Genomic DNA, 24,875 nt, shown 5'->3' on the forward strand with positions numbered 1-24,875 from the left:
GGTGGGGAAGCAAATCATGCAAACCCATCATTATTATATATGTTCACTGCAGTAATGGACAGGTTGTGGACACTGCTAAAGCTATGGTCACCTCAGCAGTTGATGTGTAGGTATGTACGTAGGAATCTCATGGTACCTAGCAGCATTCTGACACTGAAGCACTAGCTCTGAATTAAAGCAGGCTCTGGTCCAGAAAACTTTAAACACAGACACAACACATCACCTGCTGAGACTGAAGGTGACATGACAGGGGACCCTGCCTCAGGGGTTCAGTGGAGAATCTCTGAACCCTTGTCATGTTTCTGCCACTTATTTCTGTGTGACTTTGAGCAGTCATTCTACATTGCTGAGCTTCACACTGCTCATTTGTCAATCAAAAGGGATATAGACTAATAATCTCTGTGATATGTAACCTTTAGGAAATCCATATTCATGAAACTATTTGTCCCCAGATAGACAAATATGATGGATAACAAGAACTTTCTATAATCATTCATATTTTATATGTGGATAGGTAGTGTGATAAAAGTATGGTGAATTCTGCTGCTGAGTGCCATCCAGCAGAAAGGCAGGATTATAAAGTCAATGCTGTATTCCTCCTGTTCACTGGATCTGGTACTGTGTAAATTCTGTCTCTTCCCCAAAGCTAAAATGACCATGAATAGTAAATGTTTTGAATGGATTCAGGACATCAAGGAAGCTATGCCAGAGTAACTAACGACACTCATGAAAGAAGACTCACAGAACTGCTTCAGAAAGTCACAAGAATGATGGGATCAGTGTGTTCAAAGCGATGAGGAGATTCTTTTGAAGGGGATCAATGGCAATGTGTCTTTCACTGAAATTATTTTTTAAAAATTAAACATTCACCATATTTCCCAACCACATCTCAGGATGCAAGTGTGTACAAAGTTCTTAACTGTAGATAGCCTTTTATTAGGATTGTTTTAACTCTTGTAAATTGCAATCCTGTGATTATAACCTAAGAAAAATATAACTCTAGTACTTTTTTGTAAAAAGCAATATAATGCATAGTAGTCAGTGAACATTTAGTGGATGAATGGATGTGAGGATGAATGTACCTTGAGCACTTGCATATTTCTTGACTGCATCTGGACTTCCAAAATTTTCTCCTGCTGGTAAGAGGTAGATCACTGCCTGAACAGCAGTGGCCTCACAATGGCATTTGCCAAGCATGACAATATTTCTTGATTCGCACTCTAAAATGGAAATGTCAGTTTCTGGGGTGGGTGCCCCTCTGCCTTTTACCCTTACCCAGGTCCATGTGGGGAAGCTCTGGGATGTCCCTCATGATGACCAGGAAGTAGAGGCGGAGTCCCTGGTAGGCCTGGAGGAGCAGGAGACACAGGTCGCGGTGCCATTTGTGTGCGTGTTGCATGCAATTCTCCGAGGGGACGTAGAAGCTTCCCTGTGGGAATGAGACAGAAATGAAGCTGAGGACCCCGGTGCCTGGCCTAGGCTCCGCAGGGGTGCTGCACTCCATGTGCTTGTGTCAATGTCCAAAAGATATCTGGAAGCCCAGGAAAGCAAGTGTGCTCCTTAGAAAAGCTGGTTAAAGTTGAAGATTCCATAAACAGAGAGGTCTTCTTTATCCCCCCATGTGGAAAAAGAATGAAATCTGCCAGGCCTTTTTAAAAATCAAGCTCAAATTAAAATAATAATGCTAACAAAAGATGAGGGTGAAGACCATGTTGAGAGTTCCCTGACATTGGAGGTTTATGACTGTCACTCCTAGTTACAATCTCCTTTTCCGACTACTGCAGCTACAGGCTAAGAAGAAGTGGAGACACAGGAGGAGGCTCCTTTTCACCGGTGGACAAGCGATTTATAAAGGCTCTGGGAGCAGGTGGGTGAGGGGTAGATAGTGCTGCAAAGGAGAAACCATGCCTTGTACAGTAGTGAGCACTGGGAAGTTGAGTCATGGAAGCTGGAGGAGACCCTCACAGGAGTTCTAGATGCAAGCGTGTACAGCTAGACTGCTCTGTGCAATCTGTTTGTTGGTTGCTACAGAAAGAATTAAGCTGATAGAATTACAACACGATTTGTTCATCTAAGAAAAAACACTTCAGTCTTCAGTGGACACATACCTATAAGAAGAATGAAAATATATCAATTTTAACTTCCTTGCCAATCCTCAGGATATTCCTCAGGATATCCTGAGGAATTTCAGGAGAGATTTATTCTGGGAATAGAGACAGAAAAGCTAAGGAGAGAGGCTTGGACAGTGGAAAATGAGATATAATTCAGAATATGTGGGAAGGTTTGGCGGCATTAGGATCAGCCTATTAATCTTCTGTCCACACAGCCTTGAGGGGAGAGCAAGAGGTCACCACTTCCTGTGTTCTTTCTCTGTCTTGCTGGAAGAAAGCCCAAGGGGAATTGGTGGAATCTCCTCTGGGCAGCCTCCTGACCCCCCTGGTCTCTGCCCTCCTTTGTCCCACCAGAGAGGGCTAAGCAGGTGTAATGGAAGTCAGCAACTACCCGCACTTCATCCAGTGGTGTTGTGTGGGCAGACAATGATGTGCTGTATAATGGCACTCACTCCGGCCACCGCATCTTGAACACTGGGTCAAGTGGGATGCAAGATGCTGCAATCAGGACACCTGGATGGAAGCTCAGGTCTGTGTTCACCCAGCACTGAGACCATCATGGATGACCTCTTCAGGAAAGAGACTCAGAAGGTGAGCTGTACACACAGCACCACTCCCTGTAAGAAGGAAAAGAGGCAGAGGGAGAGGTGGCACTGCTCTGTTATGCAGGCACCATGGAGACCTTGCTGGTGACTGGGGAGGGGATCAGAATTGTAAAGATGTCAGCCGCAGGGCAAAGGCCAGGTCCTGGAGGGAAGTGTGACCTTGGGTGAGCACCACTGTAGACAAAGCAATCCTCACACTCAATTGATTGCTGTTGGCCCCAACATCCCCAGCAACATGAGGAAAGCCTTGGTGACAGGTCTGGGCAATATACCCCAAGGCCACTACAGAGACCTTCTGTAGCAACATTCACTCCCCAAGACCTCATTTTCTCAGCTCTGAAATAGGTCCTTGATTATGAAGTTGCCAGATCCCTTCTGATCGGAACTTGAGAGATTCTTAACAAGGATTGGAGTCAAAGGCCTTGCCCATTTCATAACCAGAAAATTCAACCCACTAGAATGCCTGTGCATACCTGGCATTCAGGGTAATCCATATATTTCTGCCTTTCATTCTTCCTATTATAACAACATCAAACACAGAGAAGCCACTGCAGTTGTAGAAAGACCAGCCGAGCTTTCACGCAGCAGGGAGCATATCCAACTCCCCAGGCCCTGGGAGGAATGAAAGAAACTATTGCTCATGAATCACCTAGATAGTTTCATTATAATGGATCTCATTTGACCTTCAACTAACACCAGAAAGGGCAAGCACTGCAATTTTGTGTTTTAAAATAGAAAGTAACTTTAGAAAGACAAAATCTCAGTATTACCAAGGAGAACAAATGTGAAGTGCTCCGTTCCTCTGAGTCTAATGATTTCTTATAGATCTTCCTAGGGTGCTTCCATACATATATGTGCATATCACAGGTACAGGTATATTAACTTATTGCATGCAGGGATATTCTGAAAACATGCACAGGCATGCCTGCAAGCAATCTCTGGACATTTCCCTGCTCTGGCTTTTATCATGTATCATGCCTTGGAGCTCTTTCTGAGTAGAAGAGTCAGTAAAAGTAACTCCGATTTTTGCTTCCTAGATCAAACTATTATGGCTCCAGCACAGAATGACTTGGATAAGTACACTCTGCTTCCCAGGAGAAATGAGTCTCCAAATCCAGGTGCTGAAGCAGGGTATCCTTGCTCAGTATGCCACGAGTGTCTCTGAAAATTGTGCCTGGCAGAGAACAGATGCTTAACAAAGTTCTGCTTGCTTTGACAGAGGCGTTAATTTAAGTCCTGCAGTGTCTCCATTAGCCATGACTAAGCAGAAGTGAAAGCAGAGGGAATTATAAAGGCATTGAACACAGTAGTCTCAAGTCCCCATTTTGTCTGTCTCATCCAGCCCTGAGAATCCCATTTACTGCCCTGTTTCCTGCTCACAACTCCATATTTTGTCAGCATGTCCTTGTTTAGAAAGTGGCCAAGGACCCAGTGAGGAGGGCAAGGAAGCTGTGAAGTCTGTTATTAAGTTTAAAACTGGACCTGAATATTATATAGATTTTTCAAAAGTGACATGAAGAAGACTCTGGGGAATCTTCATAAGGCTGATTCAATTTGGCTGTTGAAATACAAAGAAGTCTACACACTAACTCAAAGAGAAATCTTGAAAACGATATGGCTGGAGATCATTATTTTTTTAAAAAAAACCTTCACTTTCTATAAATTACTCAACAACAGCATGATTTTTTGAAAGTGAGTAATATGCTGCAGAAAATTCCATTAGACAGCCCTCCAGGCCTGCAGAGCCCCTGACAGAATAGAAAAGGCAATGAACCTCCATTAGAATTGCATGAAGCAGATTGACGGATCTTGCACAATCTTCCTAGCACAAAGCAAGAACATTTTAGCAATCCACTCTTGAGAGCCTGGAACACAAACTCTCCACAGGAGAAAAGGATGCAGGCAGGGCAGGCACACTTTGGGCTGCATGTGAGCTGCACAAAGTGGGGCTTCTGGCCGGGGTCCCATCCACATTCAACCCCTTTCTGGGGCTGAACGAAGTCCAATGTAAATAGAACTACTCTGGTACAACTAGAGTATAATACAGAGTCTGGAGCATGGGCTACAGAGCACACAATTCTAGTTTTGTGGCAAACTCCAGTTTAAGTTCCAGCTTTGCTACTTCTACCAGTGTCACCTTGGATGGAGCTCCCCCTCTCCCTTCACTGCAGGGACATCCTCTGTAAAGAGGGGTAGTCATGATATCAGCATTTCAGAAGGAGTAAGTGAAGCCATTCTGGTGAAACACTGACTGATGCCATGTGCCACTGGAAAGTCAGTACACCCAGGAAGGGACTTGTGCACACAAATGACAATTTCACTGGTGGCCTCTCCGAACAAGTCTATACTTTGTGCAGCTTAAGAATCAGCAATGACCCACTTAAGAGCCCAAGCATATATTTTAACTCAATCCACATCCCTTGGGAGCTCTGTAGGGATGCAATTTAGTTTGAACAGAGAGCTTAGGGTCAAAGAAGTCTGTACCTTGCTCATGGAAGGCCTCCTCTCTATCTGAGGCTGTTAGTCCCTTAACCTAGAAAGTGCTTGTTCCCTAGCTAAAAAGTCAGCATAGTAATAACGTAAGAGTGCTTAGAAGAGTGCCTGGCATATCGTTAAGTATTCATTAAATGCTAATTAAAAAGTTTTCCTTTTCAGTGCATTTATTACTTACCAGGGTATTTGAAAATCAGACATAGCTAAGCTTGCTGTGGACTCTTATCTTTAGGTATATGCCTCTCAGATCTGCATGGCTAAATCTAATTCCTGCTCTGGGCACCAGCTTTTTGGATTCTGCCCTTCTGACTAGAAAGCTGGTCTTGTTCTTTTAAAGCCATCTTTAAGGAGACTCTTGTGTTCTTCCCTGCTTACGTGACCTTTATCTTCCCTCTGATCTTCTTTAATGGACTCCACTTTGCCCATCACCCAAGAAAGCCAGGGAATTCCCCTGGGCTCCAAACTGCATCCTTAACAATGAAGATGATACCTCTGAAACTTTCTCCTTCCTGTCCCAGTTTGACTTGTCTAGACTGCTTACTTGAATTACTAAAAACATCTTTCTAACAGGTCTCAGTCTGGTCGTACCTTCATCTGGAGCTTCCATCTGTGCGATTAGCCTACATCATCACCCACCATTAAGAACACATCCAAATCCTTCAGTTGTATTTGAGGCCTTTGCATTTTAAGCTGACCATACTTCCATACTCAAATGCTGCTTCTGTTCCCGCACAGGGTTCCCGATGTTTTTCTCCTGTGCAGCTCTGTTTCACTGCTGCTTGGAGGCCCTTCCACCAGACCTTTGGATCTAACTCCTAGTTACCACTGAGACTCAGGTCAAATGTCACCTTCTTAGAGAGCTGGTCCAAGTTACTCTGTGATGCCCCTGCATGACTCATGAAACCAGTTCTGTCTGTGTCTCTGTTTCCAGGCTTCCTATGCACTTTCAGGGGTGACATAGTGGCTGTTTGTCTTAGAACTTGACATTTACAACACACAGTGTTACTGAATACAGAGTACAGGGAAAGCTAGCCTCCTCTGTAGAGACCTGCAGCTCACAACCATACAGACCTGGGGAGCATATACCTAGTATTCCTGCCATCAGTTCAGGCCACCTAATTGAACAGTCATGCACATACGACACAAGGCTCAAGCCAGCTGGGAAGTGTTAACATTCAACTCACCCTTACTTTTTCCTGCTTTAGAACCATGGGATTTTAATACACTTTTCCAATTTGGATTAGGATTTCCTAATTAGCCCCGAATCATGCTATAGCTATTTATACTTAAACAAATATACTTGTTTATACTGCGTATGGAATATGTGTCAACTTGTTTTTTTACTTGGCATGTGATCAACATTAACAGTTTTTTAAAGGTAAACACACTCATAAATACAAGCCATCTTTTGTTAACAAATACTACTACATTTTTGTTATAACTATGGGAGAATGGAAAATGGAATGAGCGATTAATATTCTAGAAATTTATCTGGAAAAGAGATGTAAGTTCTATCAGATTTCAAAATCTAGAGTACTGTTAATAGCAGCTATGGCTCATTAGATAGTATGTCTGCTATGTGCCTGGTACTATTTTTAAGTCCCTGTGTTCTTTCTCTTGGTAATTTAGTAGGCTAGATAATATTAACTCATTTGTGCTGATAAGAAAAACAATAATAATCATAACCATCAAAACATTAATAGTTAACATATTTAATACTATTAAATGCCAAGCATTAAGTGCTTTATATGTATAAATGATTTAATTCTCATGCCACCTTGATTAAATAGGTCTAACAATTACATCTGGTTTGTAGAGTAGGAAATAGGACCTCACAGTGGTAAATAACTTGTTTGCAGGTCTCCTGGTAAGCAAGCAAAAGATGAAAAATTCAGATACCCACTGGTGCTAGAAGCCCAGAGACTTCCAGCCTGAACCCTGTACTTCCTCTTTGAATTGGCTTCAGCATTTCAAATAGTTCACTTATATTTGTATGTCCAGGAATAAAGAGTTGAGCTTCTAATCCAGCCAGGGCCTAAGCTCAAAAAGGAAACCAGCTGTGTGAATGACAAAGAGAATGAGTCCCACCTTATCCTAGTGTCAGCTTTGTATGTACCTAGATATGCTCTGGGGAAATCACTTTACATTTCTCACCTTTGGCAGCATCTCTGTTGGACACAAATTGTTGAGGTCTTATTCAGTAATTCTTCATTTCTGTGTCCCAGTAGTATGCATTGTGCTGACCAGCTGTGTGTTGAACTGTAAGTATTTCTTACCCAAAATTTAAAATACGAAAGTCACAAGTGATTTTTTCCATATTGATATCACTGGATTCCAAGCTCCCTTTTTGTCTCTCTGGTGACATTGCAAGGCACCCACCCCAACAGGAGGAAAAGGCAGCAAGATCTGTGAGTCTGGGATATAAGGCAGAGGTGAAGGTGGAGAAGGTAGGTGACAACATGGGTCTGCTCATCCTCTGCTCAATTCTAAATGCACAGCTCATCCTGCCTACCTATGGCATGTGCCTCTGTGCATTCCACTGACATGGATCAAAAAGATTTTTTAAAAATCCCATCTGAACTGAACAACTTCACATGTCTTGCATTGTCCTCACTCCCTAGGAATACAGTATAACAACTATTGACATCACATTTATTTAACACACAGTTTGTCTAGAGGTTACTTGCAGTGCTAATACATCACAGTATTTAACACTGCAAGTAATCTGTAGACAAACTGAGTAGGAGTAGATATTTAGCTTCTATGCTGATACCATTCCATTTTATAGGAGAAATCTGAGCACCCTGAGGGAAGAGGGAGGTTCCAAGAAGGAACTTCCTGCAGATATTCCTTCTGTAGCAAGGACTGTATGTACTTTCTGCCCTCCATCTGTACATAGCTCCTACAAACAACTGTTGGATGATCACTGGGGATCATCTACGTGGCTTTAGCCATAGGGGTAGTAAACACAGGTTTGCATTTCTCCTTTCTCTACGTCTGTTCTACACTGTGCCTCTCATGGAAATCAGGGGCAGTATATTATTCACCTTCTATACCCAGCTTTTTGCATACCTGGCAGAGATTCTACGTGTTTTCCTGAAATGAGACTTCAAAAGGAGGCTTCAAAAGATGAACAATGATACCAGCTTCATAAAGGCTCATGTGTGTGTGTGTGTGTGTGTGTGTCTGTGTGTTGGGGGCGGGGTCATGGCATAAAATTGCACTGAGAAGAGCTACAGCTAGTGGAGGAAACTGTAGGAGGACACAGGCTGTGAGTGAGAACACCAATTCTCTATTCTTCATGTGCTTTCAACATGTAAACTGAGCATTAGCATAATAATCCCAGCCTCTTTCTCTACCCTGTATTGGGCAAATGGGGAGTTCTGGTAAGAAACCGGATTCTGTTCCTTCCTGTCTTCGTCAGGGGTCTCTTCCTCAGCCTCACCATGCCCGGTGAAGGCGATTCTGTGCATGGAAGCCTGTGGCTGTCCAGCACCACTGTAACTGAAGAGTGAAATCTAGGGTTCAGTATTTAAGGGTCCCCTTGACCAAAAATGTAAGTAAAAATACTCAAGTTGTGTTATTATCCAAATGGTCTGTATTGAGTTGGGGAAAGAATACGCCACTTATCTGCGCCCGTCACCCCCATCTCCTTTGATGGATGGACAGACGGCCTCAGAAGTGTTGCATCATGGGTGCTCAAGCTCAGGGAGAACAAAAGACAGTAGGTCTGTGACGGAAGGAAGTAGGAATAGGCCAGCAGTTTCCAGTCCAAATTCTGGGAAGTCAAGGTGGTACTGTAAAAAGACAGGAGGGTCAGAGTGCCTGGGAATTTCTCCTCCACACAGCTTTTGTGCTCAAAGCAGATTCATATTCTGGAGACTTCATAGGAAATTTTTGAATAAGAAGTCCTTTGATTTAAAAAAAGAAGAAAGTTTGAAAATAGCTGGACTATAGCCATGGCCCTTGAGGGTTCAGCTATTCTCTAATGGTTCAAATGATAAATGTAGCTTACAGGGCTGAAAATCAGACTTCAACAATCTTTGTTGGTCATTATTTTCACTTCTAATTCCTACACATTGGTTTCTTGCCTCTCTGCTTATAAGCCCATTTTAAGAATAACTTTTAAAGGATTTTTTTTGGGGGGTTCAGTTCATTTTAAAAGCACTACAAGATAATTTTTAATTTACATTTTAAGGGTACAGTTATATTCAGTGGATTTGGAATTGTGGAGTTACCTGAGGTCAAGGGATCGAACTTAAGCTTTGTTACACACTTTGTTTTTTTGTTTTGTTTGGTTTTGTTTTCCCAGTACCAGGGATCGAACTCATGACCTTGCACTTGCCAGGCAGGCACTGGGCCACTGAGCTAAATCCCCAACCCCTTGTTACACACTTTGGAGAAGGATTTCATTCTTGCACTTTTCATGGGGATTTAGATGACTACAGGAAGCAAGAGTGAGGAAGCAAGAGGAAAATAGCTTTTTGCTACCCCAAACCCATAACAAATACATAATCCACTATTTTATGATAATTATTATTGGTGAAAATTCCATGCAAAATCTTCCACTAGTATACTTGAGTAATGGTATTTTCTTTATCAATCTCGTCAGCTCCTACAACCACCAAGAAATTTTGACCTATTTAGAGCCTTAAATATAATTCATAATTTGTAATTAAATATATTGAAATACTCACTATCAAGAAATTATAATCATCTTTTAAATTATGTTCATGACTATGATGCATTTTGTGTGAACATATAACTTCTGGCTATTAATCTATTTATTTTAAGAGAACCGTATTTTCATATTATCAATACTATAATTGGATTTTTCTGTTCTTCAACAAGTGCTTATGGTTAATGCAATTGCATGCATCACCAAACTGTCCTGCATGTAATGTTCCCTGTAAATTCATCACCTTGCCGAGCACGTGATCTCCAGAAGTTAGCCAGTACTGGCCCCACATGGAGGAGAACATATTCAGGCAAGAGGAACAAGGAACACAAAAACAAAACTGTGTTTCTGTAATGCAATATCAAACACATCCTACTAGAAACAACCTCAGGATGCAGAGTGTGAGACAGAACACACACACACACACACACACACACACACACACACACACACACACATATATATATATTTACAGAGGAGGCTTCCTGAGATTATGCTGCAGTTGAGGAATCTCATAGGCAGAGATGGATGAACGAATGGCATGCAGCAGACACCACAAACACAGACACTGAATAAATAAACCACCGTAATGAAATGCAATACTAGTAGGCTGCTAAGGTAAATGGTGCAGGACAGAAAAACAGGCCATAAACCAGACAGACAGCATGGAGGCAGGTCATGAGAGGCTGGGCCTGGCATTTTTTTTCTTTTCTTTTTTTTTTTTTTTTTTTCTTTTCTGGTACCGGGAATGGAACTCATGACCTCACATTTGCCAGGCAGGCACTGTGCTGCTGAGCTATACTCCCAGTTGGGATCTAGCATATTAACCAAGAATCATTCCCAGGCAACCAGAGACACATAAACAAAACACAAACATGGCAGTGTGGCCTTTGAGGGGTGGTGCCACGAATTCAGCCCTTCTTCTGTGACTCTGACTGCTCAGTGGTTCTGGTTTCTGGTCCTTTTAATGCTTAGGAAATGTGGAACCATTATATAAATTTACAAAAGTGGAATGGGCCCTGAGAGATCGCGTAAATGGCCCCCAGTCCTACAGTTACTGAGACACAAGCCTAGAATTTCAAACCCTCACAGCTTAGCTTAAAGGCCGCGTCTTTCTCCCCCATAGTACTATTCTATATTCACTAGAGCCACAGCCCTGAAATTGATGTGCAGCTTTTCAACTGAGGGCAAGACCATAAAAATAGAGATAATGAAAACATCAAGAGTAAGACCGAGTGACCATCAGATAAGTAGGATTAATTATGCTGTGTGCGAGGGGTCAGGCGATTATCACTCCAGCTCTGAGAAGCTACTTCCACAATCACAAACTGAGACGCATCCATGCGTCTCTGTGAGCTTTCCATTTCTCTACCTTGGGATCCTTGTATCACTGTGTCTGCTTCTACTTTGAAAGTTGCAGGGTTTCATTATGGTGCCTACAGATTTAAAATTGATGCTTGTGATTTTCACTACAAAATATTACAAAATTCCTGCAGTTATTACAGGGGCAGGTCTAGAGTCAGCCTCTTTAATTCTTGTCCTCTGGTGAGTTCCGAGGTCTCTTTTGTAAATCTACTCCTTGTTTCTATCCACGCCACTCTTTACAGGCTTTCTACATGTGGCCCATTTTGTAGGGAATCTGGGAGGTAGACTCCAGCAGACCTGCACCGGAAACATAATCACTGTGCTGATGCCAGATACACACCCAGCCATGCGGCTGTTCATGAACTTCCCTATCTGAGAATCACAGTGTGTCTGTGGTGGGGCATGCTGGCACATGCCTGTAATCCCAGCACTTAGGAGGCTGAGGCAGGAGGATCACTGCGAGCTCGAGACCATCCTGGGATACAAAGTGAGCTCAAGGCCAGCCCGAACTGCATAGCGAGACCCTGTCTCAAAAAGACAAAGAAAACAAAATAAAACAAAACAACAAAAACCCACAGTGTGTCTGAATGTGGGTTGGGAGCAAGGGCAGCCTGTCTCCCATAAGACCATCTAAGGAGCAAGCTGGACCTACTCCTAAGGTCCACCCCGGACACACACTCCTAAGCACCGCCTTTCTGTAGCGGGTGTTTAGAGATAATGCCCGCTGGCCACCTCCTGGCTGCTGTGAAAAACAGTCTAGATTTGAGAGCCTACAAAGCCACAAGAGAGACCACTTCATGGACCTTGCCACACTAGAAGGTTTAGTTTAATAGGAAATCAGCTCAAAGTATGTCTGGCTTTCATTCAGATAATTACAGTAATCACAGGAACTGAGATAACAGTATTTGCATAACAAATCATAGTTTACCTAGAGCTTTTATGTCAGAACTATGAGGTGTGCATCATTGTTAGCTTCACTGAACAGATGCACAGACGAAGCGGTGAATATCTCAAACATAGTGTCAGAAATCAAGGGCTTCCTACAAAAATATTTATCAAAAATTAATAGACGAAAAATAACCTGAAAATTTTTAAGTAAAATATGTATCATGGTGCTGGCCATGTTACATCCCAATATTTCCTTTCTTTTCTTTTTTTTTCTTTTTTTTTTTTTTTTTAAGTACTGGGAATCAAACTCAGGACCTTGCATTTGCCAGGCAGGTACTGTGCCCCTGAGATAGATCCCCAGCCCCCAAATATTTCCATACAGCTTTAGTAGCTCCATATTTGCATACAGTTGAAGATAAAGTTGTTAAACAAATGGACAACAAAGTGATGGTATTTATATTGCATTGCAACTTTTCTTAATTGAGGCTAGGATGTTTGGCTGGCTTTTAATGTTGATTAACATTGACTGCTTATTATTGGCTAGTACTCTGTTGAGTACTATGAGTACCATTGACATGACATGCAGCTGTCTATATTCTGTGTATCTGCCATCACTTATTGGCTGCGTGATAAAATAGCAATGATATGCCCACTGCCTATGAACAGTGGTGAGAAGAAACTAAAACAGGTAACATAAGCCAGGTGCTTAAAGAGAGTCTAGCAAAGGATGAGCACCTGACAAATATGTGTTTGTATTAAGGGCACACAGAAGAAGGCTACATACCCAGTTCAGTGGTGTGGGTGGGGACACAACCCTTAGAATTCTAAAGTACCAGTGGATGACATTTCAGAGGGACCAGGAGAGAAAACAAAGGTGCTGGCCACCATTCTGGAAACCACAACTTATCAAGGCAACCTCCTTTTTTTTTACACTGAACAAAATGAGACTCAGAAGGAAGTAAGGAGCTAGAAACCCATGTCTCTGCCATCCTCCAGACATAATTGCCTCTGTGCATTTTGCTGTTCAGGGTTGTACACAGACTTCTCAAAGATATGTACAAGGTATTTGAATACCATCATACGCCAGGCACAGGCCATTTCACAATTGCATCTACAGATAATGACTCTATAGACAGTAAATACTTTAATTACAGAGCTAATGCAAATATATCATCCAGTATAGGGAATGTTTAACAATCCACAGCAACAACTACTGGATCTGTCTATTGAAACATGTATAGCTTCAGCAATTTTATTTTCTAGTACTTTATTTCCATTTGTTCTTCATTAAAAGCAATCCCTCGGGGCTGGGGATTTAGCTCAGCGGCAAAAGTGCCTGCCTGGCAAGCGCAAGGTCGTGAGTTCGGTTCCCGGTACCGGAGAAAAACATAAAAGCAATCCCTCACACTGTATGTTCCTCTTAGGAAGTTTGTTAGCAGTTGGCAGATTGGATTCTTAATATTTAAACTAATAGAGAACAATGTTACACAACTCAGACTGAAAAAGCAATTTAGTTGTCAGATCATTAAATGCCACGGATACTTTTTTGATGAATCCTTTTATTTTTACAGTCTAGGTTGAATGAGGTTTTGATTTAAAGGAAAAGAATGATTTCGTCCATTGAATTTGATGTATACGTGCTTCTTAAAATTTCCATTTTTTTTTTTTTTGTTGTTGTTGTACAGGGAATGGAACTCATGACCACAGACTTGCCACCCAAGTGCTTATGCTACTGAGCTATATCCCCTGCAATGCATCTTAAAAATCGTGCAATAGTCACTGACTCTGTGTGAGGGTTTGTGTGTTGAGTGAGATGAGCTCTGTGGGTAGTGTCAACCTGGATTCAGATGGGGACAGTGAGCATCGTCTACTCTGAGGTCCTGGCCAAGAGCAGTGACTCCTCAGTGCTCCATTCATCCTGTACAAACACTAATGTCTCTAAGGAAAATGCTTTGGGAATGATACACCACCAACTGCGTGTGATTGCTGATGGGATAAAATTACATAGTAGGTGTACCACAGATTGTTCCACAAGTAGTAGGGAGCATGAATTAAAAGATAAAAATAATGCATGCATAGTTCATTTCTTTATTTTTTTTTAGTGCCACTATGTTACCAGAATGTAAATTTATTTACTTTCCTAGGTGGGTCACACTCAGGACTTACATGAGACCGACAGATGGAAGGACAGGAGAGTATAACACTTAGCTTCCTGTGTTGTTCTCATTTCAAGCAATTCCTTGCCTTTAACTTGATGTATCTTATTGCTTTAGCACTTGGTTCTCAGATCTGACAGAAACATATTTTAGAGATAAGATTTTGGCTTGTTAAACACCAAATGTGGAGAGAGTTTATCTCCTTTGCAAATTGCTGTTTGTGAATTTAAGCAAGAAAAGGATAGATTAATGCAGAGAAAAAGAAAGTGATAAAAAATGAACAGCAATGGACTGGGGGTGCTCTATCAGAAGGGAGGGGCCAGGAACTCACTTAAGATTAGAGAGGAAGCAATATGCTCTGGTGAGCTGGGACCCTCTCAGAGGACCACCTCACTGTGAACAGCAGCGATTGATGGGTAGGACCACTTCCACAGCAATGAAGCTTTGGCATGTAAACTCCTTCCACATGTAAAGGGAACTTTCTTGTGGGCCCTGGGTGGTTTCTGGAACAGTATTGTGGAGTCTAACCCACGTGCCAGGCCTGGATGTCCTCCCTGTGATTTCTCCTTGTCCTGATCTGAACTTCCCTTAAATCATCCTGCCCTTTCCTTGAATCCAGATTCCTGCTCTGATCTGGATGTGCACGGCCATTGACCTCCATTCACCACAGCACACCTGGCATAGGGAAGTCCAGGTGACAGCCCCACACAATTTCTCAGGAGAGATCCTAGTAAATAAGTGAGTTCATCTCATCTTAGGACGGCTCTGCAATTTCCCTCATTCAAATCAACCTTTATTAATACCACTACACCAAGGCATTAGTCATTCTGTCAGGGACAGTCATATTACAGAATTACATAGAATTCATATAAGTAGCATGCTTAGCATGGTACATATGTGCATTTATTCAGGAATTATTTATCAGATCCTGTTTCAAGAATAAGCACCAAACAGCATGATGTTAGGAAGTAAACAGATTATCTGCAAATTATTTTTGCACTCAAGACCCTTAGTCTCATGCGTGAAGCAACACAGAGAGCAATGATTTCAGTAGAGTTTTGTGTTTTGAAAATTGATACATATATGCTGCTGTAACACAAACAGCTATGTCTCTATCATTGTGAGGCAAATCAAGAAAAATGCTGTGTGAAAAATTACCATACATTTACAAAAATAGATAATGACAGGAGGAAGGAAGTCACATGTGAAGAAAAGCCTTTTGCAGAACTGAAAAATAAGTGATAAAGTTTTAGGAAAAAGCATGTATGGGGCTGTGATTGAAGATGAGTTCAGAGATTCCGAATTTCTCCATGGTTTGTCCGTGTGACACTCATCACCTCAAATTAGCCATAGGTGGAGATGGAGCAGGGAGAGAAGGATCAGGCTGGAGGTAAGCTGAGAAGCAGAACATTCTCCAAAGAAGAAATAACTGGGGCTTATACTCAGGTAGCACCAGAGGGCAGGGAGGAAGGACAAAAGACAAAGACAATTTGAGTTTATAAAATGTAGATGTATGAGAGAAGAGATTGAAAATTAGTCTGAGATGGTTCATTTAACAAGCAACGCAGATAAAAATGTGTTAGGATCTTCTCAAAGCCTAGCCTCAAATACTTAAAAGATCATGCATGGTCCACTTGATGTTGGGCTAGCTACTTCTGTCTCTAGGCATAAATTTCCTTGTGTGTGCAAAGCAAGGAAAATACTGATAGCTTCCCCACAGGGTGCTAGAGAAGAGTAAATCAGACGATGAGTGTAAAGGCTTAGTACAAGGGCCAGAGAAAAGTAGATCTTCAATATTTTAGGTAATGTTATCTTATTAGTTAATTGAAAGAGACTGACCTGAACATTTTTCATGAAATCACATTTCTTTATGAAGTCACTCCCATGAACACTGGGATCAATTCTTTTTTTTTTTTTTTCCAGTACCGGGAATCGAACTCATGACCTCACACTTGCCAGGCAGGCGCTGTGCCACTGAGCTAAATCCCCAGCCCCCACTGGGATCAATTCTTACATAGTGAATAGAAGACCAAACTTTGAGTCTTGAATCCAGTACCCAGCCCTTAGCAGGACGATCCTAGGCAAGTCAAGTTCCAGGCTCCCATTCAGTGAAAAAGGTGAACAAATCACAGAAGTGTTGTGAACATTAAATGAAGCAAAGGGTCTTAGATACACTGGGACAGAGAGGACTCTATAGAACCCCCAAATCATGCAGCCATTACTTGAGGCATCAATCATAATTCTCAGAAAGTTCAACCAAAGAAACTTAAGAAAGTTCCGTGCATGGACTCTCTATGCTCCCCATCCTGCTGTAATCCAAGAATGACTCAGATCCTAGAAGCAACGCTGAGTAAAGTTTAGAGCATTCCCTGGAGCCCTGGGAAGACATTCTGACAACCAGGAGCAGCATCGATTTCTTTGATAGTTCCCCTGGGAAAGACAATGAGATCAGCATAGAACAGGATTCTCTGTGCCAGCTGAGAGGCAGCCGGGGAGGCAAAGGGAAAGGCAAAGTTGATGAGGAGCGGGATTAGTTTCCCATACTAAATCCTGGAGCAGACTGTCACAGCGAGCTGCGTACAACATAGCGCTACACCTGCAGACAAGCAGCCTGCTGCAGCAGACTGGGGAACTGCATCTGAGAGGGATCAACCTCAGGAATCTTCCAGGAGGGAAAGGCCTTGGCTGGAGGGTGCAGTGAGCCATGGGTGGTCAATTAAGATATAAGTAGCTACAATAAAAATGTCCACAAACTCACTACTAATGAGATTCATAGTCCTTGGGATAAAGCAGTGGTTAAATAAAAGAGGACAGGTTTGATCAGTTCAGAGATAATGCTTTTACAGAATACTTCTTAATAGTACCTGTACTCATGATATTTACTGAACACCCAGTACTTATGCAGACACCGAAGGTTGTAGAATGAAGGGCTTCACTCTTTGCAGAAGACAGAAAACCATCTGCAGGGAGGCGAGCATCAAAGTAAAGGAAAAGGGGAAGGAATAGGTCAGGTTGTCAGTTAAAGCCTTTCTGAGCCAGGAAGGCATGGTCAAGGGAAACCTTCCAGTTTTTGAAAGGGCATTATTTTTTGAGCTGCTCGTGTCACTCATGGGAGAAAAAAACACCCAGTCCCCTGATATGACTATGAGGAAGACTGCATTGGGAAGCAGAGAAATTTCTGTGCCCATCAGCTCCTTCCAATCTGCTTCATTCACGGGGGCCTTTGACCTGGGGCTCACTGTCATAAGCACTGCTACATAAGCCATCTTCTTGGACAAGAACTACAATGCTAGCCATCTCATAGGGGAGGAAACTGAGGCCTGAGGACACATAATTAGGACACTGCAGAGCTTCCCTGGGATCCAAGAGCTATGAAGCCTACCAGCTCCTGCACTTTACAGCTGTGTGCTGTGGAACAATAAACACAAATTCTTGTAACCTTTGGTTCCAGAAGCCTATGGCAGCATAACACTAATAAGCACATAGCCTTGGGCAGAGTTAAATGAGATAATCTATATAAATATAGCTCCTTCTCCCTAACCTCCTTATCATCATCACCATGATCATCATGGTCATCGTTATCATCATCATCACTTCACACCATTCAAATGTATCCCTTGAGGTCAAAAGGCTGGAAACTTCATATACAATCTGCACTTGCAGAGAGAGAGTGACTAACTCCAAAAATGTCCTTGTTGGCTGGAGTTATCTATATATTTCTGGATATTCGTATCTAGACAACACAGTGGTGTCTTTCAAAGATCTCTTAAGAGATGGGAGAACTGATTTGAAATTCCAGGGCTGTTCTCTGTACAGTGAGAAACATCTCTTGCCTCTGGCATTCCTCTAGAGGCAATTCACTGTTCCTCAAACATTCCTCTACTATGAAATAGTATGGGAGGAAGACAAGAAACTTGAGGGCTCTGTCTAGGCAGACAAAATGCCCTCTCTTCCAAATAATGAGACTATTAATGAAGGCATACTAATTATGCACTCACTGCTTCATACTATGTATAACTGGATAGACTTTAATGGAGGGAAACATAATATTTATGGAAATATAATAATTCAGATTACTTCCAAGTGTGTGAACAAGGAGACATTGGGAGAATATAAACACTGAGTATGTGTAAATGTAGCTCTTGGGTAAACTAAATTATCATCTGTGCACATGAAAAGAAATAGCAGTAGTTCTGCTTCCATTATTTCTAATTGTTGCTATGCTAGAAGTAATGAGAGAAAATAACAAGAGAAAAAGAGTTACCCATTTCTTCAGTAGTTACTACGTGTCAATCTCTCTAAATGCATTAACCATGAGAACAACCACCAGAATCCCACGGGGCTGGCAATATGTTCTGCTCACAGTTACAGAATAATTTAGCACAACACACACAAGAGAAAAACATGTCAGAATAATATAGAGGTCAGTTAGCATTCAAGCTCAAACAACTTCGCTTAGAAAAAAATGCTTCGCCTTGCGCATCCATAGTTTGCTCATCTGTAAAGAGGGATTCATGTTCCTGTTCATGGCTATTAGAAAATTCTGAAAAGATGCTGTTTGCCAAAATTTAACCTTGAGCACAGAGCATAGCAGTTTGTTCCCTAAACATCCATCTTCCTTTCCCTTTATCTAGAGACTGGATTTTTTATTTTTTTGCCTTCTAGGCTGTGCGATAGCCACTGAATGTACATTGTAGAGTCCGTGCTTCCTCCTGAACACCACACACACACACACACACACACACACACACACACACGTGTGAGCGCAAAGGAATGGTTTCTTTTCAGACTAGGCAACACAGAGAAAGAACTATTTACTTGGTTCTGGAATTATTGCCTTTTGAGGAGATTGAATTCATCCAAACCTGAAAATGAAACCGTTTCTAAAATTTTGACAATAAACATAAGTTGAAACGAGTGCATTGAACACATTTGCAGGCAACGATAAATGCGATGTGCTTACTTACCGGGCTAACCCAACGTTCGTCTTATCTGGCAACTGCCATTAATAATCACTGGGCCGCCATCACTCGCAATTTAGTCTCCATGGGAACAGAAGGTAACATCACGCCGATGTTCCTAGATGGATCTTTTATTATTTCAATCTTTGAGGAGTGATTTTTCAAGATGATAGAAACTATCAAATATATTCAATTATACATAACATTGGATATAGAAGCTACATGGTTTCAAGTATCTTTGGCCCTGCTTATTTTGCAGGGAGAAATGAGGACACTGATGGTAAGCACAGCTGAAATTTTGGGAAAAATATCATCATTTTCAATGCTTCTGTCATTTTTAGAATTGCTAAGCCCAGAATGTGATGCTGGCAGTTTTCATACCAGGGTGTAAACTTCCTGCCTTTAGTTATTTTACAGAAGTCCACCAGGTACCAGTGCCTAGAACCCAGATGGACTTAGCAAGGTCCTCAGTAAGCACACAATGCAGACCCTAATCCCTGGGTGAATGCTGGACATAGTGACTGAGAAACAACCAAAGAAGCACAGTTAAGGCAACAATGAGGAAAGAAAGGCCAAGCTGTAGTATGCTTAGTAAGACAGAAAGCCAAAGGCACCCTTAGATAGTCTCCACCCTCATTCACCTCCTGCTCTCACATTTTACCTCCTTCCTCCACCACCTGCTGTATTTAGCATAGGTCAGTTCTTTTCCTGGCTCTGCTCCTTCCCTCTGGGAGCTCAGGCTTCATGGACACAGACAGTGAACACTAGCCCATGATAGTTTCTGTTAATTATCCCATCCAAGCTCCCATGTAAGACAGCTACACGGGGCAAGCCTTCTGCCATCGTGTGCATTTTAATATATTAACTCACTTCTAATCTCAATTATTAGGAGTTATTTGGAATTATTCTTAACATTATTCTTTATTTTATATAAGAGTTTAGCTCAGGCATAAAGCCTAAAATCACACATACATATGCACACAAATGCACACATACACATACACAGGCACATGCACACACAGAAGGTAGTGGTTGAAAGTAGAACATAAACAACTGGAAATCGGAATCTTGGATGGGGGCTTTGTAGGGGTTGAGGCAGATGTATAATTGTAAGCATTTGGTTGCCTGAAACTGACACTCTTTTAACAAAAGCCTCCTGGGCACATTTTTGGGTCATCCTTCCAACCTGCAGGCTGGGGCAGACCTGACATTTCTTTCAGAGCCCTACACAGGTATAATGCAAATATCCCTCCAAGCAGCAGGTGAAAGGTCCCTTTTCCTCCCTCTGGACATTTTGGAAAGGCCCTGCTGCTGGGTAGAGGCAGAGTCCAGTGGTGAAGTCTGGAGACCAAACTGGCACTACCTGGGTCTAAACTCTGGACCACACTTCCAGGCAATTCTGGGCTTTCTGTGCTTCTTTTGTTATCCTAAGCATGTGATTGCCAGCCAGATGTAATGGCTCACACCTGTAATCCCAGCTTCTAGGAGGCTGGGGTAGGAAGATTGCAAACTCAAGCCTAGCAATGATAGCTGCTCTGGCCTCTTCTAGCTTTAACAGTGAGCCTTGGAAAACTTTAGCCTATTCCAAATAAGTTAGCTGCATCGACAGTAAATATCAAGAATCCTCCCCCACCCATACATACACACACAGAGTACTGAAAAGGTAAAACTGCAATGCCTGCCATTGAATAAAAAATCACTAGGCATACAATGAAGGGGGAAATTACAGCGTATCCTGTGACAAATCAATCAACAGAGGTGGATTCAGTTCTGGCATAGGTGATAGAGACCTCACCAAAGAGAAGTACTATGAGAAAAAAGAGGTAAGGTAGAAGGTGGGTGGGAGAAGGAAACATGGAAGAAAGAGGAGATGGAGAGGGAAGGAAGAAGGAAGAGGGGGAGAGAGAGACAGAAGACAACTAAGAGATAGGGGATAAAAACAAAGCAAGCTATGTAAGCCAAAGAAAGATGAGCAGAGAGATGGCAGGGGAGAGAAAAAAGCAGGGACAGAGACAGGAAGTGACACAAGCATGGCCATAAGTGTGAAGACAGAAGGAGAGTGGAACAGTAATCTCTTGCTCTGCTTCCTTAGAATTCATCACAATTGTAACATAAACTAATGATACAAGTATTTATTTAATCTATATATCCCCTGTGTCTTGCCTGTGCATGAATGCCAGATGGCATCTATCTGAATCACTGCAGTTTAACTACTGATTAACATAGCCCCAAAAATACTGTAATGACCAAACTTACTAGAAAGGAAACAGGGACCTCTGTTATTTTACAGACCAGGGGCTGCTGCATTTCAGGAAATTGAGTAACTGGCTCAAAGACAAGAGCTTATAAACAGCAAAGTTCCATTTAAATATGGATTTTCTTATCCCAAATATGGGGAATTCCTAAGAGCCAGAAAAATAAAATTTAAAAAAAGATTACTTTGAGCAACTCATGACGAGTCTTTAACTGCTCAAAAAATAGTCACCCTTCAACTATGATCTGTTTCCTCATTTGGGGCAATAGACTGGCTCAGAGAGCATGTCTGCTGTATCTGGGAGACACAACTGGTGCAGGCTGCAGGTGAGGCCGTGATGATGGCATAGACAAGACTTAGATGAGAGTGAGGCCACTGTAGGGGACATGCGGCTCCTCACACAGTGGACTGGGTCCCTCCCATGTGCAGACTCAAGACAGTGCACACATATGTTCAACAGACTCTGCATCAGAACTCACTGCAGCACTAGCGCCCACTTCACAGGGGCCAGTCTATTCACTTTCTGCACCTCGGCCTTTTTATCTACAAAGTGTGTGTGGTAATATCTGGCTTACCAGGCTCTCATGGGCCTGGAACTCGGCAGGGGAGAGCATGCAGAGCTCTGTGGTGGGGACTAGCCACCCAGGGACACTTACAGTGATTCTGCAGGTCTGGAAATGCACAGTGAAGAATGTTTCTTCCCCCAACACTTAAAAGCTAGGAGTTCACAATCTAGCAAGTGATTGGCAAGAAACTAAATAATAATGTTTTTTCACTTGGAATTATGTTGAATGTTTCACAGTGACAAGATAGTACACTGGAAGGTGTGTCCTTTAATTTGTCTTGCATCCATTTTCTAAGAAAGAAACAGGTGAGAGGAAGAGAAGAAAGCTGAGGGTGGCTGATGTTCAGAGCATTTGTTCCCTTAGAGGGAAAGCGTGACACTGTACAGTGAGCACATAGCTTTTTGTTGTTTTGGTTCCCCTCCCCGCCAAAATCTTAAGGTAATTTCCATGACCTTGGCCAAGGGTACTTTGTAAAGATTAATGATGGGCACTGGCAGTGCCCCAGCTGGCCACTCCTCACAGCTAGCCCTCAGTCCCCAGCCATGCTCAGGGCTTGGTCATCCCCTCCAAGGCCGTCAGTGTCACAGAAAGTGTGTTCTTGGCTTCGATTTTGAGACTTCCCTCCTTTCACTCCCAGACCCCAGTCATCAAGCATCAAGGCAGGAGAGAGCACAGAAAGATGTGCAGAGCAAAATTGTGGAACTTCCCTGTGTTGCCCATAGCTATAGTTTTGGATTCTGGCAGGTAGAACAGCTAGAAACCTGGAATTGTCGTATCCAAATCCCAGTTCAACTTTGCAGACTCCAGCTTGTACTGTCATGAAGTCTGACCTCTTGTCCTAAGGCAGCCATCTTGGAGGAAAATGGCCACTTGTGCTTGGATTTTTGGCAAGGGTTGCTCACAGCTTTGCTTTCTACACTAATTACATAACATTATTCCAATATATTTTCCATTTCCCATGCCTGATTTTTGGCTTCTCAAAGCTGACTCTTCTTGCAGGGCCACTTACTTCTTCTAGAGTACAAAAGTAAGGGCCTCCCTTACTAACTGCAGGGTCTATACACTACACCTCAGCGTACACACTTGCTGCTACTGTTTGTACTGTCTATAGTAGAACTTCCTTATCTTGCTCCTGGTAGTGTATTACAGGCAAACAAGAAATGTAAAATATTTATTTAAATAAAAAGAAAACCTCTCAGTAATTGAATTGCCTCCCTGTAGCTTTATAGTTTGTGACATTTCTTGACCTTGCTAGTTCTTTCATTAGATCCCCAAAAGATGTAGTCATCTGGGTAAGGATTTTAAGCAAATGCAACTATGAACCCAAGAAACTATATTACTGTTACTGTTGGTCATACTAAAAGTGTTTCTTTCTTTAAGTATGTGACCCACAAGGATGTAAAATAACTACAAGAAACTGTTTTTGTACACTGTCCATCTTTAGTATTTTTACACGTATATGATAGGACTGCACATTATTTTCCTTCGTACAGACAGCTTAAATAAAGCACTATATCAGTCTGCTAAAATACAAAACAAAACAATAACATTGAAATGCAGAAGCTGGGGTGGTGGGAGTGAGCTTATCTGCATAATAGAGAAGGGGCTCCTAACCAAGCCAGGGGTTATAGATCCTAGTGTCCATTCCAGTCCCAATCCCATGGCAGTGAAACTACAATAGCCAGCCCTGCCTCCCTGACAGACATCTGTAATCTAAATTACCTCCTGACAGGCATCCTGCTCTAACCTAACCCACAAATGTCAGCACCTCCCAAGATATGTCCTGGCTGCCCAAACAAAGCCAAAACCACTCTGCCAAAATTTTTGCACCGCTCTACCCCTATACAAACCCAAACTCCTTGCCTCCCTCCCTCCCTCTCTCTCTCTCTCTCTCTCTCTCTCTCTCTCTCTCTCGCTCGCTCGCTCGCTCTCGCTCTCGCTCTATCTCTATCTCTATCTCTCTGCACGAGGTCTCTACCCTTAGAGTCCCGTGCATCAATCCCATTCCAATAAAATTCCGCTCTGTCTCTGTTGCTGCACCTGGTACCTGCTCCCTCTGCGGACCTTACCATAGGGGAGATGTGAGAACTGAGGCAGAATTTTGGAGGAAAGAAGGCTTGTGTGGAATTTTGAAGATCAAACAGGAATTAACAAGATAAGATGCCAGGGAGTCTGGCTCCAACAGAGGTAGAAACCCATAAAACATGGGAACATGACAAAGTGTAAGTGTACTTAAAGACCTCTTATGCGGGCTGAAGGTAGAGATAGCCAAGGCTCTAAATTCCCTTATAATTCAGCACCCGAATTGTTTGCCAGCAGAAGCATTGCTCTCAGTGGGGACTTAGGTCAGCACTGACGCTGTCCTCAGCAAACACAGGATGTTGTGAAAGAGATAAGATAGGGCAAGGAATCTTGCAGGTCTTCTGACACCTGGAGATACTTCAGAATTTACACCAGATGCCTCAAGCACTTTGTCCATTGAGGTGCAAGACAGCCAGAGAACTTGACCGTTGTTGTTTAGTAACATCTTCCCGCCTAGTGTCCCTTGCCTTCAGCCTCCATAAAAAAGGTCCACTTCTCTTTGTGCCCTACAGATGGCCTTATCACCCTCTGTCTGCCTGCACCCAGGTATTAAATCATATGCCTTTTTGCTTTCACAAAAGTCTGTCAAGTGGTCTGTGCATGGTCATTTCTTACACTTGTCACCTCTTTCTTAAATTGTGAATTTAATAGTTTTTGAGGTATAGACAGCATAGAGAAAATTGCAGGTTTAATGTATACAATTTGATAAATCTGGG

The 24,875-nt window shown here is 42.3% G+C and overlaps 1 protein-coding gene across 3 annotated transcripts in view; it reads right to left on the minus strand.

The window, feature by feature from the left end:
• Fam135b (family with sequence similarity 135, member B) overlaps positions 1–24,875 on the minus strand; it is a 298,271-nt gene that overhangs the window by 45,665 nt on the left and 227,731 nt on the right. For all 3 annotated transcript variants that reach the window (XM_005398048.2, XM_005398047.2, XM_005398046.2), the window contains exon 8: positions 1,276–1,429. In XM_005398048.2, coding sequence (XP_005398105.1) covers positions 1,276–1,429 — 154 coding nt within the window. The remainder of the gene's footprint in view (positions 1–1,275; positions 1,430–24,875) is intronic.

This window comes from Chinchilla lanigera, unplaced genomic scaffold, assembly GCF_000276665.1.
Source record: "Chinchilla lanigera isolate Chin_1 unplaced genomic scaffold, ChiLan1.0 scaffold00060, whole genome shotgun sequence".
Lineage (NCBI taxonomy): Eukaryota > Metazoa > Chordata > Mammalia > Rodentia > Chinchillidae > Chinchilla > Chinchilla lanigera.